This window comes from Strix uralensis, chromosome 2, assembly GCF_047716275.1.
Source record: "Strix uralensis isolate ZFMK-TIS-50842 chromosome 2, bStrUra1, whole genome shotgun sequence".
NCBI lineage: Eukaryota > Metazoa > Chordata > Aves > Strigiformes > Strigidae > Strix > Strix uralensis.
In genome coordinates, this window is record NC_133973.1 from 32,204,298 (window position 1) to 32,218,309 (window position 14,012).

The 14,012-nt window shown below is 39.0% G+C and overlaps 1 protein-coding gene across 1 annotated transcript; it reads left to right on the plus strand.

Annotated features, from left to right (window-relative positions):
• The first annotated feature begins 8,195 nt into the window (after window positions 1-8,195).
• Window positions 8,196-13,523, plus strand: HEMK2 (HemK methyltransferase 2, ETF1 glutamine and histone H4 lysine). The gene is made up of 6 exons (XM_074858137.1): window positions 8,196-8,384; window positions 9,393-9,482; window positions 10,111-10,201; window positions 11,089-11,172; window positions 11,873-12,014; window positions 13,057-13,523. The coding sequence occupies exons 1-6, from the start codon at window positions 8,242-8,244 to the stop codon at window positions 13,161-13,163; spliced, it is 657 nt and encodes a 218-aa protein (XP_074714238.1). The 5' UTR covers window positions 8,196-8,241; the 3' UTR covers window positions 13,164-13,523.
• Window positions 13,524-14,012: the final 489 nt, after the last annotated feature.

Here is a 14,012-nt window from a genome sequence, read left to right on the forward strand (position 1 = left end):
CTTCTCACAATATTTGGTTCTTCTTAGGACTCTTCCTTAAAGATGACTCAGTTCAAACTGAATCACTTTTCTTAGTGAGCCTCTCCTGGCATAACCTGCTTCAGCAAGTCAACAGAAAATGACATTTTTTCTACTAATGACTCTCAGTAGTCACTCAGTGTAGAGTAACCCCATCAGAATTAAAACTAAGTGCATAATGTTTGAATAACCTGACCGTTTAATAAATCTTACTCTAAATGCCCATTTGTGGACAGCTGCTTTTTATTTGAAGCAAAAGTGTTCCTTAAATAAATTGCTTCAAACTGTTGGCTTCATTTACATATTTTGAAAATTAGTTCTATTACTTAATTATATACTGTGAAAAAATATATTTCTTGCCTTTAAGTTTTATGAGTTCCTGAGAACTCACTTAAACTTTCAATTTCTTTAGTTTATACGACCTAGTTTTCACCACTCACTGCTTTAAAAGTTTCAGTTGCATTTTATTCTTACTCTTCCCTTCTCTAGCATCCTAATCTATTCTCCAGAAAGTCAATGTCTCTTCCTGGCTTCAACAGCTTTCCATCCATCACTCATTTATGAGCTTCTTTACAAAACCAATACACAATAAATATATATACACACCATCAGGTAACATATATTATGCATATACAACACCATTTTTATATAATGCCGTTTTTATATATGCATATACAATACCATTTTTATATGTATGCTTACATATATCAACACCAATACATAAATGCTATTATAATATTTTCAATTTTATTTTCTCTCCAATTCTAAGCTATTCCTATGGTATGTCTTGCATTTGTTACACAGATTTTCACTGATTTCCATGACAGTGATTGATTAAGAGTGACACAGATTTACTCTGAAATGTATATGGACAATTATAATTGTTCTGTCCAGTTTTTCTGTCTTGGGTTTATGAACACTAGAGTAGCTATGACTCTGGTGAAGTCCATAAAATTATAATAATTTAAAATAGGTAAAGATTTAATCTGCTGTATTTATACCTACTCAAATACCTACAATAAGACAGGATTAGTGTTTATTACAGTTTTCTCTAACACTGACTAATTTAAATAACTGACTGTAGTGTTGTTGCTTCTCTATACAGTCCTGTAGAATGTCAGAACTATTTCAGATAATTTGAGCAATTTGTCAACCTGGTTTTATCCTGGAAATTAAGCTCATGTTCTTTTATTTCCTTGTTGAATGTTCTCTAAGCCAAAAAGGAGGGTGTTATCTCTGGCTAGCTTATAATGTTCTATCAAACAAGGAGAGAAAGATTTAGCAACCAAAGAGCTTTCTTAAGGAGATGCAGCAAAATTTGTCCCTCTTGGTATAACTTCTGAATGTATTCAGTCATTCTGCTTAGCTGTTCAGTTTCACTCCAGTTCCAGTGGACTGACACATATAGAAATTATCCATTATTCATGTAATGAAAATGTCAGTTCTGCCTGAGCTCTGAAACAGGAAAGATTTTTCATCCCTTTTAGAACATTTGCTGAACATGTATCCTAGAAGATTTTTTTCTATTGTATACAGCTTTGGGAGAAATGCCCTTCTAGCCAGTATGTTTTTCTCCTGTGTCACACTGCTCCCTGCAGACATATACATTCCCTTAATAATGTAATTAAAACCAATAAAAGTCTCTGTATTATGTATATTCAAAACAGCTATTTCTTTGGTAAATTCCTTGCCACAATCCTACTGAGACTGACTGCATTGCAATTTTGCTATTTGTAAGAGATTCCAAATTCACCCCTTACATCTTCCTGATGGCTCTAGCTAAAACACACAAGGAATACAGCTACACTTTAGACTATCAATCATGAGTGCTGCTGACAGACTAACACGGTTATTAGAGTAATCCACATAATTTTTAACCTTTTTAAAAAGGACTCCTGATCTTTTAGAACTGTCAAGAAGGTATATTGCCTTGTAACTGCACATCATTTTCCCGTTTTCTCTCTTTCTCTCCAAATTCTCCATTCAAAGTCTTTGGAGACAAAGTAAGAAAGCATACTCAAAACTAGCAGTCATGATAGAGACTTCAGTATCTGGGCAGGCAGGAAGTAAGGGAATCTCTTATCTTGCTAGTTTGTTTGTCAGAAACCAATGCAATAAAGCATTTTTTAGTCTTATTTACCTCTAAAAACTAACAGTTTAAAATGGCAAGAAAAAGCAAAAATGCCCTGAAAATAGCTGAAGGAGCCAATCTGCCCTCAGGCACATGGTTGTACATTCTTGGGGAAATCAGACATCATTCCCACCCACTGAAGGAGGCAGTATTGGCAACCAAGTTATAAAAGAAAACTCCCTTATGACTCTGCTGATTGAGGTGTTGTGTTTTAAGATGTAAATGTAAACCAAAGGACTTGATCATTTGCAACTTAAAAACCCCAATTCCAGTTTTTGCATTAGCAGTAGGTTTTTCCAAGGTTTTTGGCCTACATCCAGTTAAAACAACTATATATGACTACTTACCTAAACATTCTCTTTCTGCTCAGTTGATTATGATATTAGTCATTTTCTCTCCTGAAGTGTTGAAATACTTTTGTACACTATTAAAAAGTTCCTTGCCTTCTCCCTGAGGTAGCTGCATTTCAATGATGAGTGATGTAATGCCTTCAATAGAATAGTTGGTAATTGGTTTGTAAAGTTTAGCATGCACGCTGGGATCGTTTCAGGAAGGGCTATAAACAAGCATCCATCATTCTTACTCTCTAATATGTCATCCCTGGACCTTTCCTTAGTGGGTCTAAAAATTCCACAGCTGTGATGATTAAACATTACCATGCCACGGTGTATTGAAGCAATGTCATGATGTAAGGGCAAGAATTTTCATCAGTCAGTAGGGAAGCAAGGAAGTGAAAAAAGATTCAAGATGTTCACCTTAGAAATACAAAAGCAAGAAGTGTGTAAAAACTAGCATTGACTCATCTGACAGTATCTATGGAGAACAGGGAGCAGAAAAGTTTTATTGGAGTTATAAACTCCAGGGTTTGGTTTTTGGTATGGTTAGGGAACTCAGTAATATGATTAGAAAGGGAAATGTATTTGGGAAATGTAACACTTGGAAAAATAAGTTAATTATCCAAAGACCAGAAATGAGTAACATCCAAGTGTTCTTCACATCAACAGCAGCATAGTTCTTCACTTAATAGTCAGAGAACCTTTGCTAAGTAATGAGCATGTTACTTCAAGGATGTCAAGGAAAACAACCTTACATGACTGGTCATGGAATAATTTAATATAATTAAACAAAGGATAAACAAAAGTAGGTCTGTAACTAAAACTCACTGTTCTAAAATGACAAGCTTTAATAATTAAGAGAATAATTGAATGAAATAAATCAAACTATGGAAGGGAATTCAGGATGTGAATGTGAAAGAGGTCCTAATTGCTTCAGGTCAAAAGGGGATGAAAATGTCTGATTGTGGTTAAAAGTGGAAGCATGGGAATGAATGCCTGCAGAAATAGGCTTCAAACGTAACCAGTTAAATAACTATCTCAAGCAAGATGTTGTGAATATGCAGAGCGTCAAAAAGTAACAGAAAAAAAGTCTGATTAGTAAAAAAGTTATGTCTTAGAAGCTAGAAAATACAAGGTAAAAAAAGAATTGTTAAAATCAGTTTGAAATAGTCTTAATGAAGATAATAAAACATACAGCAAAAAGGTTTGCACACATGGTCAAAAAGACAAGAAGGAAAGCAGCAGGACCTCTCTACCATTAAGCTGGGATAACGATTAGAAACAAGATGGATGATGATTTTGGCCATGATGGCAAAGGCAGTACATCTTGCTACATTACTCCAGTGTCTGTCTCCATTTTTAAACAAGAAAAATGAAGCACAGTGAATCTGCTGAGACTCCCATGCAGCTTTTGATGTGATGTTACGTAGAAAAGTATGAACTAACTTGGATATGATGAAATTGGCAGAGGAAACATGAGGTGAACAAGAAACTGAATAAAGGTTAGTTAGTCATACATCATACTGAAAAGGAATAGTATCAGGTTAAAAGTAAGTCACTAATGACTTCCTGAAAGACCAGTCTTGGGGATGATTTTACTTAGTGACTGACTTAGTGTTTTTATCAATATCCTTGACATCCCTCTTATGACAACATGAAGTCAGGAGACATCACGCAGGGGGAACAAAATGACCATAACGTGAGCAACAGGCATGCAAAGTGGACTAGTAAAAACAATAAAATTCTACAGAATTCTCACTTTATAGTCCATTACTTGGAAACCATTAAGGAAAAACTGAGGAAAAAAAGCTGGTCATAAAATGGTAAGAAACCATTTCTGCAAGGAAAATGCAACCATGATCCTGGGATGTACCAGGACAGTTCCAGGAGAGATAATGAAGCCAGTAAATTCTGCAAAGCATCAGTAAGGCATTACCTGGAGTATTTTGTACAAGTCACATCTGGGGTGAGGTCAGACTCTTGAATCCATACACGGAAAGTCTAAAAGAGTGGCAAGAGAAATGAAAAGAATGTCTTATGACAGGAAACTTTTAAGAGCACGTTTTATTTAGTCAAGCAAAACAAAGGCTGATGAAAGCCTCTCTCTGTCTACAAATGCGTCTGGTAAAAACTATGAAAAGAACTGCATAAGCTTACATACTTGCCAAAGAGTGAATATAAAAGCTATCACCACTGCATTTAGGCCGGGAATTACAAGGTTTCTAATCATTAGAGCACTGAAGTGTTACAACAGATTTTCATTAGAAATATCGATGGCAAGAAAGCTAGCTATTTTTAGGAAGATACGTGCTCAGTTTAAGAAAGAGATCATATGAAGCGGTTGCCTACTGGACTACATAGATGAAGAGCTTTCTTCCAAACCTCTCTTAGCAGTTCTGTCTTTGCAGTGATCCTGGAGGCTCCACTTCCTCAAATAAACCAAAAGGAGTATTCACGGGCCCAGCACAGGCCTATGTCTCTTCCAGGATGCAGAGGGCCAGAAGCAGCCATGAAATGTTTGAGAAGTTTACAACGGAGACCGCCGAGGGCTGACAGGCAGCTAGGAAGTTATGGGTTAAGCATCGCTGTATGAGAGCAACGGCACTGAATTCCAAATGGGATAGAGCCATACAGCTTAGTTAGTGTAAACAAATGGTTATGATTCCTGTCAAGAACAATTTTTCATCTCCGTAAAGCCTAGTTTAATAACATGGCACAGGCACCACTGAAAATGGGAATATTAGCTTCCCACCAATTTCCCAAAATTGAAATAGAATCTGCTTTGGCAAAAACAGTACAGTTGTCTACCAAGAAAAACATTTTAGGTAGTTATATAAGCAATAAAAATAAATGTTTTATAAAATTCACCCAGAAGGACTTATAAGTATTAAAAAACCAATAATAATTAACCAGATTTCATGAAGTATGAAACAGCCAAAAATAACAACCAGGACAGCTGAAGATGGTGAAGTCATTTCTTCTACTGCACTCCAAAGCCCGACCACCTGTAGAGATTAAAAAAATATGTCCAAAGAATTAATTTTCCTAATATGGACACAGTGCAAAATTCTGTCTCTTAATATGACTTCATTTTGTCGAAGTAATGGAATTTTATGCAAGCTTAATATGTTTTACAAGTGCTTCATGCAGCATCAAACCATTGGGAAGACAGATGAAATGAAGGACTATCTACTGGGTTTCCTTTTACATTAAAAAAATGGTATTGTCTTCCGCTAAGCTCCTGCTCAACGCTGCCCCCTGAAGCAGCCTGTCGTGCGCCACTGATGATTGAGGTCATTTAGGAAGAGCAGACAGATTAATGTTAACCTCTGTCGGAACCCACCATTCTGACACAAATGTGATAATCCTACTCTGCATCAGCCAAGGGAAACCATTACTATCTTCTCACAGGCTAAGATCTCGTTTTGTCTGTATGTGGACACCATGTTGAAAGACAGATATCAGAACAGGTTCAGGAACAAACACGATTAGGACGAAACAACAGTTAATTTTATTGGTGAAATGAAGGTTGATCTAGGCTATGACATTTCATATGGGGGAATAAATCAAGAGAAAATCACATTTTAAGCTGAAATGTAATACTAGTACAAGATCAGGTCCATGAATACATCTACTCTGGAAACGGAAGTTTTCTGAACTTCTGAGTTTCTAGAATTGCTTTCCATGCTAGACAGTGGAGCAAGAAAGCTACCATTTTAAGATAAAGCTTGATGGGTTCATTTCTGTGACAGGACAAAAATGATCCTTGAGTTAAAAGGTCATCTTTGGATCTCTGATTATTAATCTCTGAATATCTGGTTGCACTGACTTACCCCAAAAGATTGGACATAAAGGACACTTGCTTACTACTGACTGATCATAATTCTTTGCATGTATTTCTGGTATATTAATCATAATTCTCCATAATTTCTGTTGGCTACTTGAAAAAGCATTGGCTTTTACTTGGAAATGTTGAAGGTGGGCCACAGCTAAAGGCAGGTGGAAGGCAGGATGCACTAATAGTGAATTTTCATCTGAGTCTTCCAGATACTTGACTGGTGAGCTGGTGTCCAGCACTTGCATCAGGTAACACCAGTCACCACATCTGCTGTGAGAATGGAATTGTCCCCTGCTGTAAGAGTCCCAGAGATTCAGAGTTTGCTGCTGCTTTTTTTTTTTTTTTTTTTTTTTTTTGTCTGTAGTGTGCAGACATAGTCCTTTCTCTAAGAATTTACTTAAACAAATTCCTTGTTACTGCAAGGACTAAGTATATTGATGACATCATGATGACATATGATGACCTCACATGGGTGTGTGGAATAGATGCTCTATGAACTTTCAGGACAAAGTACCTATTTCACAGCTTTTTGCAATGGAAGGTAAAGGGTGAGGCCCTCCCCCCCTCCCCGTTAAGCAGGAACTACCTTTCTGTGTTTTCCTATATCCTTATGCAAAGCTGACCTACGGTGGATACAGAAATAAACAGAATAAACCTAGCTTCAAAATAATTTAGCTGCATTTATGAACTATGAGCTGCTCAAAAATGAAATTATTCTTCTGTAGGAATGGAAGATGCTTTCTGTTTTACAGAGGCCATTTACAGTTGCAAGTGAAAAATTGAACTTGGTTAACCTTCCCTAGTGCCAAAGCCAAAAATGGAGGCTAGCAAACAAGACACACCTCAACCCTTAAATGTGCTTAAGGCAACAAAGATTAATCTACTGTATTAGTCATGTTCTTGTTTTTCCCCTTGTTTTCCCAAAACTAATGTTCTTTGAAACGGTTATAAAAATAACATTTTAAGATTCTGGCCTTCTTATTAGCATCAGCCTTTTCTTTCATTGACCTAGGTATTTATCTCACTCTCAGAATTTGAGTGTTCAGTGTATTAAACGTTAAACACAGACATTTCATGGGAATGAAGAGCTCGTACACCTCACTCTTCTGCTTTTGATCAGTATTTGTTTCCTCACTAGTGCTTTGTTGTGTAGACCAAATTATTAATCTGATCTGTGCCCTGAAATTTCTCCTCAATTCTTAGCTTTGTAGAGCCTCATTATTGTTTGAATTCTGGAGTTCATAGGGTTGGATGTAAGGATGCTGTTAAGTGTTGCTGGCAAAGAATCACATATTCTTTCATAACCGGAAAAAAAGAGCTTCATTTGAGTATCAATTTAAGTGTTTCCCGTGTGTTTTGCTGTAGAATTGTGACTTGGAAACTTCCTCAGCACCTCTTTTGCATGGCTTCCTGCTAACTTGCTGTGCAAAGGTGATACTTGCCATGGTGGAAAAGCAATTAATTTGGAAAGCTGATGCAAAAATCATAAGCAAGAGTAGCAGGTCCCTTTCACATTCACCTTCATGGACAGCCAGGTCACCTACTATGGGGATCACTGCACACACTTAAACTGACTTTGTGAAGATTTAAAATGTTTGATAAAATGAATCAGTATGACGAACCCTGACGTTAGAATTTCACAGAGAACAGCAGTTTTCACTGGAAGTTAACGTTTGGATTTCACTAACAGGAAGGCCAGAGCCGCCAGCTCCTCCGCTGACGGCCCCCAAGTGCCGTTAGGCCCGCGCTAGGGGCGGTGCCAGCCCGGCGCCCTCCCATTGGCTGCGTCGGCGGCGCCAGTGCCCCGGCTCCCGCCTGCCCCGCCCCGCCGCCGCGCGCGCCCCGCGCAGGCGCAGTCCTTCCCCTCGCGACGTCCGCGCGCTGCGCGTAGGCCTTGGTCCCGCCCCGCGCCGGCAGGGATGGCGGCGCCCGCGCTTCCCACCCCGCGGTACGAGCACGTGGGGGCGCGGGGGCCCTTCCGGGATGTGTACGAGCCGGCCGAGGACACCTTCCTGCTGCTGGACGCTCTGGAGCAGGACGCGGCCCGCCTGAGGGAGGCTCGGTAGGCGCGGCGGGAGCGGCCGGTGGGGGGGCGGTGCTGACGTCTCCCCGCGCGCGGGGAGGGGGAAAGCGGTTGCCCTGTCCTTCGGGCCCCAGGTTTCTAAACGCTTTGTTCCCAGGGTGTCGGCCCCCCCCCAGCTGCTAATGGGGCTTCAGGCCCTGGAGGGAGGTGGGTGACGCCTTCCCTCCGTGAGCGGGGCGGGGAGAGGCGGTGCACCCCGTCCCGGCCCCCCGCTCCGAGCAGCGAGCTGAGGAGAGCGCGGTAGTGCGGGGTCCGCAGCTCCCCTCAGAGGGGCTCGCTGGCTGCAGTGTGGTACGTTGGGAGGTAATGGCTGAGCAGCTGCGTGGAGAGCTGATACTTCATTTTGGTGCGAGCGGCACGTACCTGAATAGGGTAAAAGGGCCGTGTCTCAACCCTGAAGAAGCTGTAGGAGTTGCATAGCTGCTCAGGTTGCTGCCCAGTGTCAGTCATCTCCACAGCTGAAGTATGGCTACTTGACGGCTATGGAAATTGCCCAAGGAGTTAATCTTATGAGTGATTATTTTGTAATTGCCTGCCGCTGCTGTTTGTCCAGAGCTGGCTGAAACTCCCCTGAGTTATTCTGCATTTGAGTCCTGTTTTTGTTGTGTGGCTTCCTGGTGATCTTCCAGAACTCTTTTTGGACTTCAGTCTTGCTGCAGTAAATGTGTAATAAATGCTGTAGAAATGTAGCCTGTACTGTTGAGACTGTGTAGTTAATGGAAATTTTAATGTTAGGCATGGGGAAGACATATGTTTCCCAAAGTGGCTTGTGATAACCAGGAATTGTCGGTATGGGCACCAGTAGGCCGGGCAGCCATTATGAAACAGATGACACAATGTGGGCTTTGAGGGCCTTATGATCAAGTATTTCAGTATGTTTGGAAGAAGGGCAGCAGGTTCCATAACACTGTCTTGATTAATTCTGCATCTGTTGCAGGTGCTCTTACATGTTACAAATAAGTGTCATCCAGAGTTTTCTCTCTTTAGAGTTGAGATCTGCCTTGAAATAGGATCTGGATCTGGTGTGGTTTCAACATTTCTAGCTTCTTCCATTATTGGATCCAATGCACTGTACATGTAAGTATAATAGCACTTAACTGCTGCATGCAATAATAAAGAATACCTAGCCCTCACATATATACTTTTTATTTTCACATTTTAAAATATTCTTTCCACAAAGAAATACTAACTCAGTTCTACAGATATGGAAATCAAAGCAAAGAGAGCCTAAACTATTTACTTCAGGTTCTGTAACAGGTAGTGGTGTGACTAGAATTCCATTTTCTCACTTCTTAGACAAATTGCTATGCTTACACTTGTGTTTGCTGGGTTGAACCCTAAATTTTAGTCACTGACTAGTCTTACTGAGATCTGATGATGTTAGTTACCTGAGTGTTGGCAGTAACTGAACTGAATTGTATTAGAGACATGTATGCATATATATTTATGCAGAGCTAACATTGAAAAGGAAACCCTATATTTCAGCTTTCAGACAGTCATTAAAACTTCCAGTGTAGAGTTGAGTGGTTTAGCTGCTGATACATTGTGTGTAATTTACTGGGTATTTTTTGCTATTTACTTGCACAGTAAAGCATGCTGGAAAGGATATTTTCATTGAGAGTACATAAATTAGCATGTGGTTCACATGGTTAAACTTCCAGATACAGCAGCCAGTAACTTACACTTGATAATATTTTGCTTTTAGATGTACAGATATCAACCCGCTGGCAGCTTACTGTACACTGGAGACAGCTCTGCTTAACAATGTTCACCTCCAGCCAGTCATTACTGACTTGGTAAGATAGATGTTTCAATAATAGCTTCTTTATAGTTTTTTGTAACTTTCTAATACTTATTAGAGACACTGAAAAGTAACCTTGAAGTCTAGAACAAACATACAAACATTCTTTTAATAACCACGGATGAAAAAAACAACAAAATGCCAAAGTGTTTCTAAAAGAAGGGAAAAACAAACTCCTCAAGCTCTAAAATTCAAATTTAAGCTTTAACAATACACTGAATTAATTTGAAAAATAAATTATGTAGATATCATTTGGAAAATGCTGCGCAAGGAACTCTGCAGTGACCCAACATTGTCACAGACCTCCTTCTAATGCTATGCAGTTCTTGGTTCTCAGCTCTCTTATTCGATTAGGAACTGTATGTGTTGTTACTTTTTGTTTCTTATAAACTTTGATATGGAAAAAAGCTAGGTTTCTCATCTCTTTAGCAAGATATTTGTTTAAAATACCCTGAAGATAGGCAACAATAAATGTGATCTAAAATGGATTAACAACTGCTCATACATGAGAACTGAACTGCAGTTGTCACAGATTGGTCATTTTGGGTAATAAATATTAACTGATGATAAATTCAAAATTACTATATATCTAACTTAAATTCTCATGTGAACAAGAATAAAGTACTTCCTTTGTGTCTGCATATATGTCTCTTGTTCTTCTGCATCCCATACATAACATAGTCTTAAGACTACTGAAATTGTTTTGCTATGCATGGGTACTTCTTGATGCTTCTTTTGCATGAAGAAAGTAAGGTTTAATGTTCCTGAGTTGGGCTGAAATGCTCAGAATATCCAGCACTATGTAACTGTATTTTTACAAAATGTCTGCATTATGTTTCAAAAAAAACCCCAAACCCACCAAATCATTGACTTCATCTATAGGTCAAAGGACTGTCTCCAAGATTAAATGGGAAGGTTGATCTACTGCTGTTTAATCCACCATACGTAGTAACACCTTCTGAAGAGGTAGGAAAAATTTGAAATACACAATAAAAACGGTATTTCTGCTGTCAGAGGAGAGATAGCAAATCAAATAAGCTCTAGTATGAAAACTGCAGGGGGTTGTTTGGAAACAGTAAAGGCTGTGGTAGGACCAGCATTGTTGTAACAGCACCGTTTTAGTGAAAATGATTTACTAGAGTTGCTTATAAAGACTGCATGGGAATAAGGATTGCTTGCTGCTGCTGCTGCTTCTCAATGCTTGCTTTCTCCATCAAGTATAAACCATGTAAGACTTCTGTTAGGCGTGGTAAGGTATTCTTATAGAAGACTTGCAATGGAAAATGCATTTGTTCCCTGCAAAGTAAACACCCACTGCTTCTGCAGACTCCTACTGAGAATTTGACCCATGAACACTTAAAGGGTTTTCTGGCCCCCTTCCACTTGGCAAACAAGCTCATAAAACATTAGAAGAAAATGCATAGAAAGCACATGACAACATAGCTCTTTTAATTCAACTTAAGAATAGAACATGAAACAAAAGTGATAGGCCCATGGTGTAGGAAGTAGTCTTGAAGTAATTTTGCTGCATAAACTTATCTGCTGAATCAAAGTTGTCAGATTTCTAACAGCAGTCATCTAAAGCTAGAGATTATGGTGATGTTTCTCTTAAGTACCACTGACACTTCTTCTGTATTATGACAATCTTTGCTTTCATTCTTCCTAGGTGGAAAGCCATGGAATAGAAGCATCCTGGGCTGGGGGCAAAAAGGGCAGAGAAGTAATGGATAGAGTTTTTCCATTAGTACCAGACCTACTTTCACCAGGAGGATTATTCTACTTGGTCACAATTAAAGAAAATAATCCAGGTGATCACTTTTGTCGGACCCTTAAATGTGCCAAACCAGATCTAACACTATATTAATCAAAATGTTGATCACAGCAGTGCTCTCTAGGTTATCAGACCTTAGTAAACAAGAAAAAGTAGTACATATCACCATGTTAAGATTCAACTGATGTTAGCAACTAATTGAAGATTGACAGCATGTACTGAAATTCATATAGGGGTTCTAGGCCATTATTTAGAAATGCTAGAGATGGCTAGAGTGTATCTGCATGTTTTGTACAAACCCTGGCATCTCTGCACTCTGGTGCTTCTCATCTTTCAAGTTTGTGTGGGTGTCTAATCCACAGAGGGAGTTTTGCATAACCTGATGCCTTTTGGAATCCTTTTTCTGAATTCATGCCTTGTGCATCCAGTGATGGTGAGCTACACCAAAAAAATCAGCAAATTTACCAAAACTAAGAACTCCCTAAGCTAGTTTGGAAAATGGTAATGTGTAGGTCCTGACCTCAGCAGCTCTGTGAGACTTCAGTTCCAAGTCTGAAAGGTGACTATAAATCTTCTGAACTAAGTAATGAAGTCAGGCCAACCCTTTCTCATGGAAGAGAATGGTGGTGTAAACTTGAAAAGCAAAAGCCTTTAGTTGGAAATGTGATGTCTTTCATTCTGACATGGAGAGAAGAGATTTGGACTTGCTCCTTGTGATCTAATGCTAATTGGCTGTATGCTATCAAGTAGTTTCAAGAAGAGACATTATTCTTTCACACCTGATTGATTAGGCAGCTTTTGGGAGAAGGTGCTACAAATTTCAGTTTCTCCTACAAATTAGCTTCATAATTGAATTATTCATTGCTATTAATAATACAAAATACAGAACTTCAGTTAGTAAATTGTAAACTTCATTTGTTCTTGGTGGAAAACTACTTTGTGTAAAAATTACTGTACAAAAGAGTAAGAGAACACAGTTTATAATCTGCTTTACAGTTTGTTTGGCAGATGTTTTAGCACTGCCTCTTATAGTCGATTTCTGTATAAACTGAGTTGTAATGCTGCACTTCCAATTACAGATGAAATTCTGGAAATGATGAAGAAATGTGGCTTAGAAGGCACACGAGTACTTTCCAGGCAAGCAGGACAAGAGATGCTTACTGTCCTCAAATTTAGGAAGTCTTGATAACTGCTCTTAACCTTCCAGATACTAGGCATACAGAAAGTTGAACATGGATTACTGAAGTTGTCAAATCAATTTTTAAGCCAAGATTTTCACCCTCTTAAGGTGTATCCTCACTTCCTGATTACTACAGTGAAACTGATCAAGACTCTGGATTTATTTTTTTATTCTGGATGTTAACCAGCTATTACCTGCTGTCAGAGGTACAGTTGTCCTCTGGCTATCTGCAGGACAGTTGTGGGGGAACTCTGAAATACCCTACCTTGTTGCATTTGCACTTAAGCACTAAAGACTTTTTCCTCTATAAATAGGTATTTGTATATTTGCCATTGTGGCTTATTAAAATAATGTACTTGATTATAATTCTTCCTGTTCTAGTAGCTGGTGTATACCTACACATGGTCTAAATGAATACTTGGAATCAGTGTTACTCATTTTGATGTAGTATCAGGCACTTTTACAGGTCTAAGGCACAATTACCTATTGCAAGGAAACAGTGTACTTCTGAACAGAAAGCTGCAGCAAGTGTAGCTCAAGACCTGGTGCAAAGGCAAGCTATTATTTTCCTGAAGTCTTCTGGGCAATATTGTGTTGATTGTGCTCCCTTTTATGCCAGTTTACAAGGAGGGTACTGCTACGGAGTACTGCAGATTAGATTAAGAGTTCTCATCTATTGGAAGGTATTAAGGGAGGAAAAAAAGTATATGAGATGCTATTAAAAAGGCTAGTTATGGGTACCCGAAAAGAATGGTACCCAGTGGAATGAAAGTCCTCCCTCAAAATCACTATCCAACATAGGAAGCTATTTCCTGACCCCCAGAGCCTAATGAAGAGCTTTGCTCTGCAGCCTCT

Excerpts from the sequence above, each read along its gene's own strand:
- HEMK2 (XM_074858137.1), top strand. The coding sequence starts at position 8,242 with ATGGCGGCGCCCGCGCTTCCCACCCCGCGGTACGAGCACGTGGGGGCG. Across the intron at positions 10,202-11,088 it reads AGCCAGTCATTACTGACTTG|GTCAAAGGACTGTCTCCAAG; the intron begins GTAAGATAGATG and ends CTTCATCTATAG. Across the intron at positions 11,173-11,872 it reads TAGTAACACCTTCTGAAGAG|GTGGAAAGCCATGGAATAGA; the intron begins GTAGGAAAAATT and ends CATTCTTCCTAG.